Raw genomic sequence first — 19,771 nt, 5'->3', positions numbered from 1 at the left:
GTCCATTCATTCTGTGATGTTAAGCACTGGTTTGCTTTAGTTTGTACTTTGTATGTTAATATTTTAACATTCTTATAATATTATATAATTACCTGTACTTTTTTGGATTTACAGGATCTGTATTTTTCATGTCTTTCATCTACAAATCTGCTCTAGCAGTGGTATTATTTATATTTGTATATGTCTATATGTATGAACACTTGTGCATGTTTATGTGGATTCATGTATATGTGTGGGTGTTTATGTATGTATATGTTTATTTCTACAATATTGCTACATAATGTTTCAACTGGATTTTTTAACACATGCACGTCCTTATTTGGATGCCATTGTTCCCAAAAAAATTTGCCAAAAAAATCCAGGATTGTTAAAGGGTTAATGAGATGTGGCTGTGTATAATTAATGTGTTCCCTGTAATATCTTTAAGTCTGAGGAAGGGTGGTTGTGGCCCAAAATGTTACTCACAGTATGGTTTTGTACTAAATTATTACTCAGTAGTAGGGTTTAATCCCGGGATCCGGGATTCCCGGGAAATGCGATCAGAACAATTTCCCGTTTCCCGGGAAACGTTAGACGGGAAACCGGGAAAAAAGTCGCGCGCGTCGATTTGACTTTCAGAAAGAAAAGAAAGCTTCAGAATGTTAAATTTAAGGAAATATTGAGAGAAGGGTTCGTTTAATGCGAAAAGCATTACTCTTCATTTCAGGCACGTTCAGCCTCCGTTTAAGGCTTCAGCCTTCATCTCAAGCGTTTTAATAGAGGTATTACACAGTTGTACTTTTTTCCTCTTTAATTTGTTGAAATCGTAGGCAATGTGTTTACCCTAAGGTATTTTGTATTATATAATTTCATATTATTATATATTGTTATATTGCATTATATAGCCTATAAAATATGCCTGCCCTGAACAATAAAGAAATATCTGTTTAACTTCGAGTGTTTCTTTTCCTCGTTTGCAGCCGCTTACTAACAATCATGAATTAGGATACGGGCCTAATGGGTGAAGAAATGATCATGAAATAGATTGCTTTAACATATTTCGCTTTTAAAATGGAGTTGAGTAAAATGTATATTTTTTAGGCTATAATGATTGGCCAGTTTTTCAATAGACGATTCACAGCGAACCTACTTTAACCCTCAGACACGGTGTTATAAATTTGCTGTTGCCAGAATGGCAATGACCAAGTCGTGGTGCATTACTCAAGGCCCTGTGTTATGCCATATTATAGTGAAGTACGGTAGTTAACTTTTCAATGACTATTACAGCGTTCCACTGGTGGAGATATAGTGCAACAGATGTCGCCACGACAGCGTGGCTGAGCCTTTATCAATGCTGTGGAGATGAACCGTATTGTTTTGTACCAGCAGTTGTAAAATAGCTTGGTATAATTCCATGTACAATGGAGGAATATTCGAATTATATTTGTTAAGGGAGTGTTGAGGAACGATACAACACCGCATAGCTCGAGCACTCGAATGCCGAGATGTAGGTTTTATTGCGTTAATCAAGCCGACGTTGCCCCCTACTGGGCATAACAGGACATAGCTGGAAAGCTACCTCTACAATATCAGAATAGGTTAAGGCCGACACAGGCTACAGAAGGCCTAATTAAAATAAAAAAATAAATAAACTTTTTCCCGGGATTCCCGGGAAATGGCTCGTCATTTCCCGGGATTTGATTCATGTCATTTTCGGGAAAAATATTAAACCCTACTCAGTAGCTTATGCTGGTGTGCGGACTACTTTTTCCTTTTGCTATATTGCTTCTTGAACATGTACTTGATGTAAGGGACAACTGTTTTACTATGTCAGCTTCTGCAAGTGGTAATACAAACCAACAATTAAAACGCCTAGCGAAAAGAGTAGGCTACACCTTTAGTTTCATTTTAGGGGACAGTGCACCCTGATTAATGTCCTGCTTCATGAGGAGGTGTTAAACAGATTGAAGTCTGCATAAGACAGTTGGGGGGTTAGCAGTGGTATAAATCTTTTTTATATATATAAATCATTTTAAATTACACATATTATTAATTTCTTAGGAACTGGGCCCATTTTGCAACGAGTGACAGCTCAGTGTCTTGAGGATGTGCTGTCGGATCTCAGTGGTCCTGATGCCATAGATGACTGGGTTGAAGCAGCTTGGGAAAAGCAGGTACATGGTGCTGAAGAAAACTCGACTAGCTGCAGGGAGGCCATTTCTGATCCGATATGACAGGAAAGCAACAAGAGCCAGAATGAGGCTGACTGTGATGACCATTATGTGGGTGATGCAGGTGTGAAGTGCTTTTACACGTGACCTGCCAGACCGCAGCACAGAGCTGAATATCACCACATAGGAGGAAGCGATGAAGACGAAGTCAAGAACAGGAATAAGGAACATGGCCACCAAGCCCACAAGGTTATTGATGGTGGTGCTTCCACAGGCCAGCTCCACCAAGGCCATGTGTTCACAGAAACAGTGGTTTATCACATTTCTGTAACAGAATGACAGCGTTCCAGCCAAGCTCACAAACAGCGTTATCAAGAGGACATTTCTGACAACAAGTGGAAGTAAAAACTTAACAAATCTTGATGATGTCATGTGTTTGTGGTAGTATAATGGCGTGCAGATGGCAAAGTAACGATCCAGAGCCATCCATACCAGCAGAGTGGACTGAAAAGCTCCAAAAAAGTGAATGAAGTGCATCTGAACAAGGCAGCCAATCAGCGAGATCCCCTTCCAGTCAAACAAGAAGCTCAGCAGCATGTGTGGACAAAAGAATACAGGGACGCTCAGGTCAACACATGCCATGCCAGCAATGAGGATGTACATCGGTGAGTGGAGGCTTCTCTGTGAAATGATGACGTACAGCAGCAGGGAGTTGGCAAACAGTGACACAGTAAACATGAGGGAGAACGGGATGAAGAGCAAAGGCCTCAACTCTCCCAGTTCATAAAAGCCATTCAGGATAAAATGTGTGTGCAAAGACACATTCTCCATCCTTCCTCCTTCCTAAAAGCTTCTTTTCCAGTTTGTTTGTTTTATTAAGCCTGAAAAAAAGGAGAGAAATAAACATTTAACTTCTACATTATTGCAAACCACATTTCTCTGCTTTTCTAAAATCATCATAGAGCTGAACCATCAAAATTCAAACTAGTCTGAGTACCAGGGCTTCATTCAACAACATCAGTTTGATTTATGCAGCAAATCTCAGGATTCGAGCAGCTGTGCCACCCTCTGCCAGATGCTGTTACAGAGGAAACAGCTGGACCAGAACTGCAATACAGAGAAACTCAGTGACAAAACTAAGATAAGCAGATAAATATGAACCATGAAAGTGTTTTAAAATGATACACCACTTCTTAGACATGGATGTCTAATAATGTTACACAACCCAGTGGGAAAGCACAGTGTTATAATAAGCTGATAACCATATAAAGATTGTTATTCATGTATAATTCACTAATTTCATTTGCATGTAATATACATTTATTCTAAGTTAGAATGGAATATTAAACATGCAGGAAGACTTTCAGCTTTATACAAAGATTCTGGATTTATTCAGATGATGCTAAACAACAAACAGGATCACTGAGATAATAAATGATACAAAATGATGTCTTCACGTTTGGCCTCTCAGAATCAGGTGGTGATCTGTCAGTACTCCACACTTTCAGCCCAACACACATCCTGTATTACACTATTCATACTGTTAGTAATAAACAGTTGCTCCATATTGTTATTGATCTTCAGGTCCAGCTGTGTGCTCTGTAACATTACATGATGACAGTGAATCATTTCCACTTCCTGAGGTTTACCCACCGACAGGGAAACCAGAGAGGATTTTATCCTAAGGATCTATTCTAAGTACACTGTGTTTGTGATTTTCAGGTAGGTAAAAAGAAATTTTGCTTCACATTAACTTGGTTTGTACTTTAAAATGACCTGAAAACAGCAACAAAGCATTCTCAACATTAAACATTTAAAACCTCTTTCTGGTTTCATAGAAAAGCTTGAGAGAAACGATCTGTCAAGCAAACAAACACATTATTGTCACACAACATTTTCAGCACCAAAGGCACAAAAGAGCTGAGGTAAGAGGCTTGAAGTGACACAAACCTTAAACAGACATTAATTCAGTGCAGTGAGATCACTTCTTTTTTCCTGTTCATCAGCAAATATCTGCCAAAGACAAAAACACAAAATCAAATTAATGGCATGAAACATTTTCAGAATTGGACTTCATGAAGAGTCAAACTGGTCCTGAGGACTGAGATGTTGTACAGTTTGTCACATCTGCACTGGGATGATCTGCATCCTCCTGTCCCTGCTGAAACACTAACGCAGCACTTTAATAGCCTCCGACTGATGCTGCTATTGGCTGTTGGACTACCAGACGTACCGAGCAGTAGAGCAAAATAAGAAACCATGTAAAAAAAAAAAAATAATTAATGAAAACGTTCTTGATCTTTGCCAAATGGTTTGTTACACAGAAAGAGCTGAAAGTTGTCCTTGGAAACCATCTACAAAAGATTTAACACAGAGAGCACCAAAACAAGCAGCCAGTCATCAGAGCAAAATTATTTATACATGACCTTTCAAACACCAGTTATTCACACAGTTATTCATCGTGCTTTGCAAGATTGTATTAAAATAGAATTAAAAGAAAAACAACAAATTAAGAGTGGACTAGTTTGGCTGGATAATTAGTAAAAGGTAGCAGTGAGTAATGCCAATTTGAGCTTCGTTTAAAAAAACTGCTGGACCAAATCTGATTTTAGTGGCTAGTTGGATTCATTTCACCCTGTTTAGTTTCACATCTAGGCACCACTAGGTGAGCAGCTCATGAAGATCTAGAAGACCTTTCAGGTTTGTTTTCATTAAACATGTCAGACATATTTTTAGGGCCAAGTCATTTTGCAACTTGTAAAATTCAAAGTATCCTTGTGTCCCCCTCAGTTTACTGACTGTACATTGGAGTTATCACCGGTGAATGAAACCACTGTAATTCATTACTATCACACAGGCCTCAAAGCTCCCCGATAAGCCTTCAGCTGATTGTACTGCAAGAGTACTGACAGGGACTAGAAAGAGAGAGCAGATTTCTCCCATATTGGCTTCTCTTCATTGGCTTTCTGTTAAATCCAGAATTGAATTGAAAATCCTTCTTCTTGCATACAAGGTCTTGAATAATCAGGCCCCATCTTATATTAAAGACTTTATAGTATCCGTATCACCCCAACAGAGCACTTCGCTCTCAGACTGCTGGCTTACTTGTGGTTCCTAGGATACTTAAGAGTAGAATGGGAGGCAGAGCCTTCAGCTTTCAGGCCCCTCTTCTGTGGAACCAGCTTCCAGCTTGGATTCAGGAGACAGACACCCTCTCTATTTTTAAGATTAGACTTAAACTGTGTTTATCTGAAAAAATGACTTCATATTTTCACTTAACATATATTTGAATACTGACTCTTGAAATAAAGATGTATTAAGTCTCCATCTTCTACTTTTAACCGCCACCTCTCCAATCAAAATATTTAGTACCACCCTTGCGTGATCTGTTAGTGATATGGATCCAATTTTACAGCTAACTCCAATTTTACAACTGATAAATTTCATACAGTCTGGGAAGGGGACCCTTTGTCCCCGCTGCTGTTTACACTAGTGGTAGAAATGTTAGCAGTGGTGATAAGAAAGGAGGCTAGAATCAAGGTGGTGGAGGCTGATGGAAGAGAACATAAGCTTTTTTTATATTCTCTGTTTAGTGTCGGATCCTGCGTCCTCTACCCCGGTTCTTCTTGATGAGGTTGACTTATTTTCTCAGATCTCTGGTTACAAGGTTAATTGGCATAAATCAGAAGCTATAGCTGTATCCAAGACATGTCACCCAGATATGGTTAGTGCTGGGCACTTTAAATGGCTCTTATCTGGTATGAAATATTTAGCTGTTAAACTGTGTGTGAATATATCAGATATAATACATATTAATATGACTCCCCTCCTGGTGAACATAAAGAGCAGTCTGGAGAAGTGGAAGATGCTTAATTTAACATTGTGGTGGAAAATAAATATAGTCAAAATGGTGATTGCGCCACAGTTTAAGTATTTGGAGAGCTTTTTGCACAATATTAATAGAATGATTAAAGATTATTTATGGAATGGGAAAAAGGTAGGATTAATTTAAATAAAGTTTATGTAATAAGAAAGGAAGGAGGGCTTTCACTACCCAATGTGGAGCTGTACAACATTGCTTATGAGATGATTAAATTGGCAAGACATTGTAGGCAGAAGGAGAATGACTACCTATGGTGGGTGAATATAGAACAAGAATATTCTGCCCCCTTCAGTCCAATTGAAGTCTTATCACAAAGAACTCCAGTTTAAATGAGCATGGAACTAAGGAGATTAATCCGATTTTCCAGCACTCTAAAAATGTTTGGGTTAAACTCCATAAAATGTTAAAGATTTCACATTACAAACAGGTATACTCATCACTTTGGAATAACCCAGCAGTAAAAGTGGGGAAGGACGTAGTTTTCTGGAATTCCTGGCTGTCTAGGGGCATAAGAATTATTCTGATTTGGCTACTCATAAAACAATTAAACCTTACCAAGACTTAAAAATTCAATTTGGTTAGAAAACAAATTAGATTTTTGGAAATATATACAAATACGTAGCAGTTTGAGTGAGGTGATTAAATACCTGTCAGAGGAAGACAATGCATTTGCTTTGTTACTAACTCATTTCATGCAGCAGCTAGGGTTATACTTCATAAATGGAAAAGACCTGAATACAGAGAGTGGATAAAAACTATGACTCAGATTGCATCTTTTGAACTGTTGATAGCCAAATTACAGGACCGACAGGAATCCTATACACTTGTCTGGAATAAGTTTTAGTTTTTTATGAAAGAAGCATGGTGGTTGGGGAGTTTACAATTATTTGTATTCTGTTGAAAGTATATTGGGCATGTGCTGCTTGGTTTAGTTTGTGCTGTTATCTGTATTTTATGTTGTTTATTTTGTTTGTTTTGTATGTTTGAATGGGGCTAGGGTTTGGTTGTTATTTGTTTTGTTTTTGTTTGTTTTGTTTTTCAAATTTAATAAAAGTTTAAATTACAAAAAAAAAAAAAGATTAGCTTTAAACTTAACTTTTTGTTAAAGCTTATAGTTAGGGCTGGATCAGGTGACCCTGAACTATCCCTTAGTTATGCTGCTATAGGCTGAGGCTGCTCGGGGGTTCCCATGATGCACTGAGTAGTTCTTTTTCATTCCTCTTTTCACTCTGTTTATACCCCACTCTGCATTTAATCTCTTCCACAGTGTCTTTTGTCCTGCCCTCCTCCCCTCACCTCCAACTGTTCATGGTGGATGGCTGCCCCTCCCTGATCCCGGTTTTGGTAGAGGTCGTTCTTGTTAAACGGGAGTTTTTCCTTCCCACTCTTACCAAATGCTTGCTAGTTGTGCTGACTGTTGGGTTTTCCCTGTAATCACTGTATTGTCTTTTTCTGTCATGGTGAGGGGCTGTGTGTGGAGGGAAGGACCCAAGTGCAGGACATACGCAGACGTAAAGTAAAACTTGTTTATTTGCCGGGACTCGAAAAATACAAAATACAAAAACCAGAAATCTCAACCAGGGCAAAAAACAAATGAAAGCCTGGGAGAAAACCAAAAACCAAAACACACAGCTAGGACAGGAACACTGTGCATAACAATGACGACGACGCAACAATGAACAAAGGAAGACTCAGGGCTTAAATACACACAAGGGGATTAGGGCAAGTGGAAACAACAGGGGATGACAGGTGAACCACATGAGACTAATGACAAAGGGGAAGCAAAACTAAACACAAAGCACAAGGAACACAAGACTGTCAAAATAAAACAGGAACTGACTAACATAACAGATACTAACCTAAACACAGAAACTTAACAAGGCAACCTTACAAACGAAACAAAGGAAACCAACCCGCACACTCAAACAACAAACAGAAAAACTAAAAGAAACACTAAGAAAACAACCAGAAAAAGTACAACAAAAGAAAGCTACACAAAAGAAACTCAAAACGCTGGGCCACCGGCCCAGCACCATGACGTTTTCTTACAATATAAATCACCTTGCGACTATTGTGATTTGGTGCTATATAAATAAAATTGCACTGAATTATGTAAAATCATGCATCTGGGTCAGGTTGCGGGGGCAGCAGCCTAAGCAGAGAAACTCACACCTCCCTCTCCCCATCCACCTCCTCCAGGTTATCCAGGGAACACCATGGCATTCTCAGGCCAGCCGAGAGATATAATCTCTCCAGTGTGTTCTGGGTGTGCCCTTTCCAGAGCACCTCACCCATGAACATGCCAGAACCACCTCAACTGGCTCCTTTCGATGTGGAGGACGAGCTCTACTATGAGCCCCTTCTGGATTCCTGCACATGGAACATGGTCTATTCGGACTCAGTGTCCTGAGCCTCCCTGGAATGTGGAAGGTGTGCAGGTGCTTAATGAACTCAAAGATGTCGCCACTGCTTGTGCCTTACTGTTTGGGATCATCTACAACCTGAACCTGAGCTGTCCAACTGACCTCAGGTAAACTTTTGAATTCATCCAAAAGATCCTGATGAAACTTGATACACACAGACTTTCGAACAAAATCCAGGTACTCAAAAACAAGCTTCTGCAATAATCCATGAAACCATTACGGTGTTGTGATCTGGGGGCTGTTCAGTGTCCTGAAAAGTTTTTGTTGTCCTGTTTACTTGAGCAGTAGTTTTGGTTTTCTGTTATCCTTTTTTTTATTTCTTACGATTACTGTTTAACTTAAAGGTTACAAGTTTCAAATTGAAATCTAAAGCTGTAGTATCAAACTACTGACTTGAGATCAGTCTCTGTTAAGAGTTTACGTTGGACAGCAGACATAACATTGTTTTTGAGTTTTATTCTCATTTTTCTATGTGTCACATTGTTGTTACAGCACTTTCAGTTGTGCTAAGCTGCCTCATTGTAGCCACTTATCCCTAATGGGTAATAAATTCTGGCAACCTCATGGTGTTCTGCTAGTCATTTCTCCTAAAAAGACACTTTACCGTAGTGAGAATGTTCTGCTGCTATTTGAACTAGTTGAAGCTTGCGTGGAGCTAAGAGCTCTAAAAAGTTTATTGAAAGTTTAAAAAATGCATGACACTTTATAATTGTTCTTTGTTTATAAATACAAATCATTTTTATGCTTTATTGTTTTAATTTTTTTGTAAAACAAGTGGATTTTATTCTTGGTGTCTAATAAAATGCTGTTTTGCAAAGTTGATTTTTTCCTCCCTCTGTTAACAGTTCTTTTTCTATTTAACATGACTTTAATTTGACAAAAGAAACTCAGTTAGGACTAACTTAACTATATCAAGTTGATCTTACTCAGTAATCCTGTATTGCTTTAATGTGTATCCAGTTAATTCTCTGAACTTAACTATATCTCATACATTTAACACAGGGTTTATAAATAAAATGAACCTAACAACTTTAAGTTTAAGTTACTCAAGTCACTTTTGTACAGTATACTTACATCTTATGAGTAAATTATACAAAATCTTGTTAAATAAAATCTACCGTATTTTGCAAACCATAAGGCACACTATCAATGAACGGGTCTATTTTCATACATAAGGCGCACCGGGTTATATTGCGCATGATAAAACATATGCAGAGCGAAGCAAAAGCATCAGGTAAGTCGAACTTTATTCAACTCTTTCACAATAACTCAGAATATTGTTCAGTTGTAACAAATACAGAAAAATACCCTCACATTTTAAATCATTCATCTCCCACAAATCCATCAAATTCCTCATCTTCAGTGTCTGAGTTGAACAGTTGGGCGATTTCATCATCAAGCATGTCGGGTTCCCTCTCGTCAGTTACCGTTTTGTTTTGGTTGCAGCACACGGCAATAAAAGGGAAACTTTTGCTGGCAATATCTCGCCATCTTCTTCAACATCTTAACAGACGCTGCAATATATTCTTTATTAATGAGGGTAAGAACAAGTCATTTTTTCATTTTATATATAAAGCCTTCATAAATCCTGTGCACCTGTATATTTACTGATATAAGCAAAGAAAAATACGCTGTGTATCACCTGGACCTGAACAGAACACACACACCCGGGCCTCGATTCGTCCTTTAGCAACTTTTGAGACAGTCGACAGCGAGTTTTGTTACACAAAAGTGGCAACAGTGCCAGCCACCAATCGCCAGATTACGCACAAATATCCGGGCCAGCATAGATGGAAACAGGCCGGAACATGTAGAATAAAATCCATCATAGTTTTCTGCAGTTTACTGCATACGGTTTCTATTTTTGGAACAATGCTTCTTGTTGAATTTATCTCCGGCAGCTTTGGCTGCTTTCCACACCTGCTGCGCTGCACTCGCAGCTTGTTCCTGTCTAATATCGTCAGTAGAGTCATTTTGTGAATCGATGATGGACTATTTTACAGAATTCAATGAGGCCTTTGAACTGATCTGTCAGACCAGAGGAAATATCGCTGCAGACCACGCAATGGTGCAGCGGTGTGGATTCTTCGGTCATCGGCGGTCAGACAGCAGCGCTCAACTATTTGAAAACCGTACGCTGGGTGTTACCCCCCTCCCCCGTTGTACACTTACGCTCTGGAAAATGTCGATATTTATTAAGCGTCCCTTACCAAAGTCGCACTAAAACATTTCGTCAGATTTTTGAGCACAGTGTACCACATAAAATTGGTTCAAGGTCAGTAAGTGCAACAAGAATTCACACATAAGGCGCACTGCCGATTTTTGAGGAAATTTAAGGATTTTAGGTGCGCCTTATAGCCCAAAAAATACGGTACTTTAAAAAGTTATGTGTAATCACTTGACACAACATTTTTAAGTAAGTCCATTTTATATATATATATATATATATATATATATATATATATATATATATATATATATATATATATATATATACATACATATATATAATATTGTTTGTTTGTTTTTTTGTTTTGAGTGTGGAGAGGCAGGTGAGGGAGCGGCTGGAGCCAAAAATAGTCCGCCTACTCGACAAACCTGCGGGTTAGGCTGGGGAGGTGAGCGGCGTTGTCGGAGACCATTCCAATATGCGGGTCCTCCCAGAGCTAGACGAGAGCCGGTGTACATTTCTGTCTCCGCGGGGTCCATTCTGGTCACATCCTTCTATCATGTAACAGCTGTGTGGCAGGCAGGAAGGAGGACCCCAATGCAGGATACGCCAGACAGAATTAAAATATTAAACTCAGCTTTATTTAGAGTACTGAACAAAAGGCCGGACTAGACAGGGCTATAACCGCAGAGCAAAATACAGCAGACTGAAAAGTAGTGATGTGTCGTTCAGTGTCGAGGCTTCGAACTGTGTATCGAGTAATTGAGGGAGACTTTTGTGAAGCACGTATCGAGGCTTGTGTCGGTGATGTGCGAAGCCGGCCGTACCACGTGACTGATTCAGGAAACGATTTGTGGGTTCAGCGTGCGATTCGAAATATAAGGGGTAGCGAAACGCGATGGATCCCCCCCTCACAGTTTGTGGTATTGGCGACTGTTGCGCGTTGGTTTGCACTGTATTTGAGCTGATCTTTTTTGGTGATGTAACCAACTAAGAGGAGATTTTCCCTGTCTGGGAACATCTTCAGCTGAGCTCTCCTAATAAGGTGTGCACATAGTAATAAATTATTACTCCAGCTTCATCTGTGCCCTGTGAAAGTGTATTTTCTGAAGTAGGTGAAATCATTTCAAACAAAAAAAAAAAAAACGCCTGAAGCTCAGCACTGTGGCAAAGCTGTTGTTTCTAAATAAAAATGAATAAGTAAAACGTCTCTAGTGAGCACACTTACCAAGTAACACAATCACACTCACATCACAACTCTCTCCCCAATTTATTTCAACTTTCCCTCTTCACCCCAACATTGTATCATAAAGGCAGACACCATATGAATTAGTTCAGGATTTACTTATTGTCATCACAAAAATCATTTATTCTGTTCAAAGCTTCACGCACCAAAGCCTTGATGTGATTATAAGTAGTGCCTGTTTTATATTGACTGTCCTCTTGATGGCGCAGTTTCGACCCATCGGTTCAGCGATTGACTGGAAAGCTTAAATGCTTCATGAAGCTTCATCTCACCGTCCCTAGATTATAATCACTCTGCCTGTTTTACATTTACTGTCCACTTGATGGCGCAATAGAGCAAATGAAGCACCATGAAGCTTCGACCCATGGGTTCGCTGACTGGATGGAAAGCTTCATGAAGCTTCATCTCACCATCAGTACTGAAAAGCCAAGGCAAAACAGAACACACACACAGCAGGGGAACATAAGACGACAACACAACAACAGGCTCTGAAAACACAGGACTTAAATACACAGGAGGATAATGAGGGGAGGGGGAACAGCTGGGAACACAGGTGACGCTAATTACTATGACAAGACCAGGGGAAGCAAAGCTGAACGCAACAGACCGGGACCGGATGGCTATCAAAATAAAACAGGAAGTAAGACGAGGGAACAGAGATGCAGACCTGACACAGAATACTGGGAGAACACCAGGAACTAGAAATAACAAACTAACAGAGGTGGGAAGTAACGAAGTACAAATACTTCGTTACTGTACTTAAGTAGATTTTTTAGGTATCTGTACTTTACTTGAGTATTTATTTTTCTGAGTACTTTTTACTTTTACTCCCTACATTTTTACACAAGTATCGGTACTTTCTACTTCTTACATTTTCAAAACAGACTCGTTACTTTTTAACACGTCAGGGAGAAGTTTGCGTTTCCGGTCAGTGAGCCGTCAGTCATCAAGCGATCTGAGCCTAAATGGAGGAATAATAACATATAAGAGACAATCGTACTGGCGTATCCTCCATCACCGGGGCTTATCTGGTACAAAGGGATTAAATACACAAACCCATATAATTAATGTATCATTTATAGCGCTATAATCGGGCCGGACCGAGTCCGTAAGTTGTGCTCGCGGCACATAAACAGCTTAGCTAGCGCTACTGAAGAGGAGCGAGCATGAAGGGAGTAACGTGTGGCAGGTAAATGCAACGTTTCTAAATGCTCAACAAATATCAGCAAACACCCAAAGTGTGTGCAGTTTGTCACACAGTGTGTCTGCTAGCTAAAAGAAGAGCTGCTGTATTTCAGGGAGAGCAAAGAGAGAGATGTTCACTCAGAGATGGAGAAAGGGGACAGGAGAGGAAGAAGAGAGGTTAGAATTAAAGGTAAGGACTGGAAAATAAACTGAAGTATGCTGACTTTGTGTTATTCAAAGATTGTATGAAAATACTGCAGTTTAGTACGTAATAAACAGGTTATCTTGTTGTACTGTATTTACAGTAAAGCTCTGTGTTGGTGCACTTTGTGTTCATGGTCAGAGTTACAGGTTACATCAGTGCAGCAGAGATGAGTTTGAATCAAAGCTGCTGATGCTGAGATTAATTCACTGAATCCAACATTTATACAGCCTGTATGCTGTCAGTGTAGGGGATGGAGATCCGCTCAGATAGCTGTGAAATACTGGGTTACATCTTTGTGAATTCAGTTCATCCACACAGAGCAGTAAACCTCAGAGCAGCAGCAGCAGCAGGTCAGCTGATCACAGCCTGCACACCAACATCATTTACTGCAGCTCACAGTAGAAAGTTGTGATTCTTCTCCCCATACAGAGCCACTACAGCTGATCTTAGGGTTCCTCCACCTTCTGAATCCCACTGTAACCCCTGAGTATCCTCATGTTGGTGTTTAGGTGGAGACACAGTCACCCTCTACTATGGAGGACATGGAGAATAGAGCTGTGTTTAAATTCCCTTTAACAGTTTGTGTCCTACATAACAGATTCAAGCTGAGTGCATTCATTAGGATTAAAATTTAGATTGGAATAGCGTTTGTGTTCTCATGTATTATTTTATATTATTACAATAATATATAATAAGGTTCAGTTAGCTTTACACAAAAATAGCAGGTAGAAACGTCCTCCAAAGAGCTACTTTTACTTTCTTACTTTGAGTAAATTTCAGAGCCTGTACTTTTTTACTTTTACTTAAGTAAAGAACTTGAACCAGTACTTCGACTTTTACCAAAGTATTTTTTAACACAAGTACTTGTACTTCTACTTAAGTACAGAATGTCAGTACTTTTGCCACCTCTGCAAACTAAACCCCACAACCAAAAGAAACCCAGAACAGATAAACAAAAATAAAACACACAGGGTCCAAAGGACCCCGGACCATGACAGTTAGTGCATTAAAGCATCAACACACTGATGTTCATACATACTGCATTATTTACATTTTTCCATAGCATGTCTGTTGTTTTGGTTATATGTTCTGTCATATTCAGTTTGTCACACCAACAAGTTGCAAAGTGGTTGCGTCAGATGGAGGTATTAAAGTGCTCTGTCAGATCAGCAGGGACAGATGGACGGAGCAATGGATGGAGGTGGATCAGTGTTTGACAGCATCAGCCTGCATGCAGGACACACAGTCAGCAAGTAAAACCTGCCCATTTATTTCCAGCAGTACTTCATGTTACCCTCCGACAGTCAGGAACAATTAGGTAACCTCTCACTCTTTTCATAATGTTCATCATGATTGTCTTGATTCTTCTTGATATGTTACAGAATCCCTGTACTCTAGATTTTCTTGTAAATGTCCTCTCTAGAAAATAAATACGTATGAACCTGAACAAACTGATTTATTACTAAACCCTGTGATCTTTCAGTGTCGTCTTCGATGTGAAACCAAACTCCGTGAGGAAACATGAGCCCTCTCTGCTCTGTGTGGAGTTTGTTTGCTGTGATCATTTGTGCTGCTCTTGTGCTTTTCACACACAGCTGGTGTTGGCCAATTCAAACTTTCAATGCTGTGCTACTAAAAGAGACGTGATTTCTCAGCACACACCACACCATCGGTGTCTCTTGTTTTTGTCATATTTTTGGTTGTTATTTTAATCTGAAACCTACAAAAATCAACCTTAGAGTCAAACAAGAGGTTGAACAGAAATTACAAGATTGGTGAGTAGCAAACACAGTAGGGATGGCTCCACTGGGATACAGTGACATGTAATCACTAAGAGACCGGACCATGATAATGTAAAAAACACACTGACTACAGAGCAGGGAAATAATATGGTGAAAGAATACGACTGTCTAATGGAGCTTTCTGCTGTTTGATTTCATAAGTCCTTTGAACCTTTATAGGTTCAGTTTTCATCATTTATGTCATGTAATTAGTTCTGAATATGAAAAGATTCCATGTGAATACTGTAAAGCAGCTGCTTGATTGAATATGTATGTGACAGGAACAGTTTTGAATGTTAATTTTAGAAAAGCCTTGAGAAACATTTGTGGATTTCAGAATGTATGAAACCTGAGGAACACGGTCATCAATGGACAGTTTGATAATGATCAGTGGACACACAAAACATGACACACTGTCATTGTTTAGAAGAGGTAAATGTGTGTAAAGATCAGAGTGGTGGGTGCATCACAGTTTCATGCAAGGGGCGTTGACCAATCTCAATAACAATTGTCCTTTTTAACTGAAACCAGAAACTTTTTTGAACATAGGGAGCTGCTGCATCCGTCTACCTGTGTTTACCTCATTTCTGTCCATTAACCAAAGGCTTAACTGATTGTGATCACAATGCAAGGACATAGAAAGCAGTCAAACAAACATTGTAAGTGAAAATGGGCTTCATTTTACAGCTGAAGAGGCCATCATACTGAAGACTCTGTTGTAACATGCATGTTTAGCACACTCCACATGCTAATAATAGAAAGCAAATCAAACATAGTCATGGTCAGAAGTTTCCATCCAGGTTGAAAGTGCTGATGCACATTTAGGATAACTGTCCTGTTGGAACTCCCAGTTCTGGAAAAGTTTCAACCATCTAACTACTGATTTGAGCTAAAGTGAAGAATTTGAAGGTAGTCCCCCTTCATTATTCCATCCACTGTGCACAATGTACCATTATCACTGCCAATGTAGTAGGTTAGAAAATGCTACATTTTCAGTTTTAAAGAAGTTTGCTATTGTGAATTATTCTAACACTGTTATATGTTTATGTACTGAGGTTATACCTTATTATGTCAGTAGATGATGGTCTTGTCCTGCTGTGGCACCACCAAACTATACAGCTATATGCCCAGCACATGCACAGCTCAGAAATAAGTTAGCTTTGGTCTGTGCAAGATGGGAACTTTGGTGTCCTTTCTATTGATCCACAGTTTGTTTGTTTCTTTTGTTTAGGGTGTATTTAGTTATTTAATTAATTAATTTATTTATTTTTGGGGGGGGGGGGGGGGGGGGGGGCTTCTATAGCCTGTGTGCAACTTGCTGCCAGTTCAGATTTCCAAAACAGCCCCAGCATGATGCTACCATCACCGTGCTTGACAGTTGGTACAGTGCTCTTAGGTTTAAACCCTCACTTTTACTCCTCCAAACACACCTCTTGTCATTGTGGTCAAATAATTCGATCTTTGTCTCGTCTGCCCATCATCCATCAGCTGCAAATTTCAGTCGAGCTTGAAGGAGTAGATTCTGGAGCAGGGGCATCTATCTCATGGAACCCATGGAGATATAAAACTGGTTTGACTTTGGACAGTGACATTGGTGTTCCAGCAATTTCCAGTTCATAGCAGGCCTGAGCCTTGGTGTTCCTGGGTTGTTCCTGAACATCCTAACCAATTTCATCTGAATTTAGGTCTATTTCCAGACCTTTGCAAAGTGGCTAGAGTACTGACAGGGACTAGAAAGAGAGAGCAGATTTCTCCCATATTGGCTTCTCTTCATTGGCTCCCTGTTAAATCTAGAATAGAATTTAAAATTCTTCTCCTCACATACAAGGTCTTGAATAATCAGGCACCATCTTATCTCAAAGACCTCATAGTACCATATCACCCCAATAGAGCACTTTGCTCTCAGACTGCTGGCTTACTTGTGGTTCCTAGGATACTTAAGAGTAGAATGGGAGGCAGAGCCTTCAGCTTTCAGGCACCTCTTCTGTGGAACCAGCTTCCAGCTTGGATTCAGGAGACAGACACCCTCTCTATTTTTAAGATTAGGCTTAAAACTTTCCTTTATGATAAAGCTTATAGTTAGGGCTGGATCAGGTGACCCTGAACCATCCCTTAGTTATGCTGCTATAGGCCTAGTCTGCTGGGGGGTTCACATAATGCACTGTTTCTCATTCACCTTATTTACTTTGTTTATACTCCACTCTGCATTTAATCATTAATTGATATTAATCTCTGGCTCTCTTCCACAGCATGTCTTTCTCTCCCCTCAGCCCAACCGGTCGCGGCAGATGACTGCCCCTCCCTGAGCCTGGTTCTGCTGGAGGTTTCTTCCTGTTAAAAGGGAGTTTTTCCTTTCCACTGTCGCCAAGTGCTGCTCATAGGGGGTCGTTTTGACTGTTGGGTTTTCTCTGTATTATTGTAGGGTCTTTACCCACAATACAAAGCGCCTTGAGGCGACAGTTTGTTGTGATTTGGCGCTATATAAATAAAATTGAATTGAATTGAATTGAATTGGTGTTAAATCTGAATAACAGTTTTCTAAGGTGATGATTCTGAAATCTTTCCAGTATATGTAAAACTATGGTTCTCCTTAGATCTTCAAACAAGTACTTTCCATGCTTGCAAAGAGGAACTACCAGTTGTAGACAATCATCTTCACTAAAGAGAAGCTAATAGGCCTTGACCTTTGGAAATTAAAAGACAGTGTGCAACCTTTAGCTCCACTTATTAAAAACAATTGAGTGCATGCATGTTTGAGCCTGTGTACTGTGGACCCTGCATGGATTTGAGAAAATCCAAAATTAATTCTTGCCATTTAAGACGTAAATGTAATAAATTTGTACAATCATTCAACCATGAAAAAAAGAACTGTTCATAGAAATCATTAAGCTATAGCTCCAGCTGTGTGTATGAAGGTGTTTGATGGGAACATTTTTCCATCAAAGACCTAAAAATTAAATTTTAATTTCTTCTCAAATATTTTGAATTATTCAGATCTTTGTGTCTCTTTTCAGGCTGATTCTTCTAAAACTGGGTGTGTTTAGGAAGAGAGGAGGATGGAGGCATTGAAGGAGAACATCTCCTCACACACATATTTCTTTCTGGATGGCTTTGATGAACTTGGAGCATTGAGGCCTTTCCTCTTCATCCCGTTCTCCTTCATGTTTGCTGTGTCACTGTTTGCCAACTTCCTGCTGCTGTACGTCATCATTTCACAGAAAAGCCTCCACTCACCGATGTACATCCTCATTGCTGCTATGTCGTGCATTGACCTGAGCCTGCCTCTGTTCTTTGTTCCCCACATGCTGCTGAGCTTCCTGTTTGATTGGAGAGGAATCTCTTTGACCGGCTGCCTTGTTCAGATGTATTTTGTTCACTTTTTAGGAGCCTTTCAGTCCACTCTGCTGCTGTGGATGGCTCTGGATCGTTACTTTGCCATCTGCACCCCTCTCTACTATCATGAACAAATGGCTTTACCAAGATTTCTCAAATTTGTCATCCCACTTTTCATCAGAAATCTGATCACTGTCTTGGTGGTGGTGATTCTGGCTGGAAAGTTATCATTCTGTTCCAGAAATGTGATAAACCATTGTTTCTGTGAACACATGGCCTTGGTGGAGCTGGCCTGTGGAAGCACCACCATCAATAGTGTGGTCGGGTTGATGTCAGTGTTCTTAGTCTCTGTGACTGACTTCTTCCTCATCACTGCCTCTTACATTGTTATATTCAGTTCTGTGCTGAGTTCAGGAAAATCAAGAGCCAAAGCTCTTCACACCTGTGTGACCCACATCATGGTCATGACTGTTACTCTGATCATCGTACTCACAGCGTTCCTGTCATATCGAATAAGAAACGGCCTCCCTGCAGCCGTTAGGCTTTTCTTTAGCATAATGTACCTGTTCTTTCCAAGTTGTTTCAACCCGATCATCTACGGCATCAGAACCGCAGAGATTCGAAAGCACATCCTGAATACACTGAAAATCTGAACTTTTCTTAGGAATAACCTGGATGCATTTCAGTGAAATACAATATGAGCTTTAATATAAATTAAATGAATCAGAATATGGATTGTGCAGTATGTGCATGTGCAGTGATGACCAATTTGATAATGCAGTTCAATACATCAACATATGAACCAGTTTAGTCATTATTATTATTCAAAGTAAATTTACATATTTAATCAATTTATAAATTACAGTATCTATACGATATATATCTCAATATATTTTCTCCCCAAAAGATATAAACAAAAAGGCACTTCACAGTCGAAGCTACATGTCCCAACAAACAGACACAGTATGAAGGCTGTATGTACACAAAACACAGCGAGGATTTCAGGTCGCCAAAACTCACCGACCTCACCGGAAAAAGTAATTACATTTGTCACTAGTCACTTTTGGGGAAAAAAGTCGCCAGCAGGTCTGAAAAGCCACTAAATCTAGCAACAAAGTCGCTAACTTGGGAACATGGCCATGTGGTTGCTTCCTGCATGATTAACGGGTGAAGCGGAGAGAGGCGGGGCAGGTGTGACGCTGTGCAGAGACAAACTGGGAGAAGAGCAAGGTGAACTGGTGGAGCTATAACTATGATTGTAATGCGACCTAGACTATATTGATATAAACGATAGTGTCTCATCTTATATTGCATATGAAAATATATTGATATTTTTTAAAAACTCAATATATCGCCTGGCCCTAATAGTGTACAGTAAATAAAATTGTTCCACAG

The 19,771-nt window shown here is 39.6% G+C and overlaps 2 protein-coding genes across 2 annotated transcripts; one reads left to right on the top strand and one right to left on the bottom strand.

Moving 5' to 3' along the window:
• Positions 1–2,036: 2,036 nt before the first annotated feature.
• LOC115790099 (olfactory receptor 52K1-like) lies at positions 2,037–4,298 on the bottom strand. The gene is made up of 2 exons (XM_030743769.1): positions 4,282–4,298; positions 2,037–2,982 (listed from the first exon to the last, which is right to left on the bottom strand). Exons 1-2 carry the CDS (start codon positions 4,296–4,298, stop codon positions 2,037–2,039), a joined length of 963 nt encoding a protein of 320 aa, XP_030599629.1.
• Positions 4,299–17,537: 13,239 nt separating this feature from the next.
• On the top strand, positions 17,538–19,118 carry LOC115790909 (olfactory receptor 52N2-like). The gene has a single exon (XM_030744919.1). It carries the CDS (start codon positions 18,100–18,102, stop codon positions 19,027–19,029), a length of 930 nt encoding a protein of 309 aa, XP_030600779.1. The 5' UTR covers positions 17,538–18,099; the 3' UTR covers positions 19,030–19,118.
• The last annotated feature ends 653 nt before the right edge of the window (positions 19,119–19,771 follow it).

The sequence above is a fragment of the Archocentrus centrarchus genome, chromosome 13 (genome assembly GCF_007364275.1).
Source record: "Archocentrus centrarchus isolate MPI-CPG fArcCen1 chromosome 13, fArcCen1, whole genome shotgun sequence".
In the NCBI taxonomy this organism is placed as follows: Eukaryota; Metazoa; Chordata; class Actinopteri; order Cichliformes; family Cichlidae; genus Archocentrus; species Archocentrus centrarchus.
The sequence above is the reverse complement of the archived record's forward strand: the minus strand, read 5'-3'. Positions and strand labels throughout refer to the sequence as shown.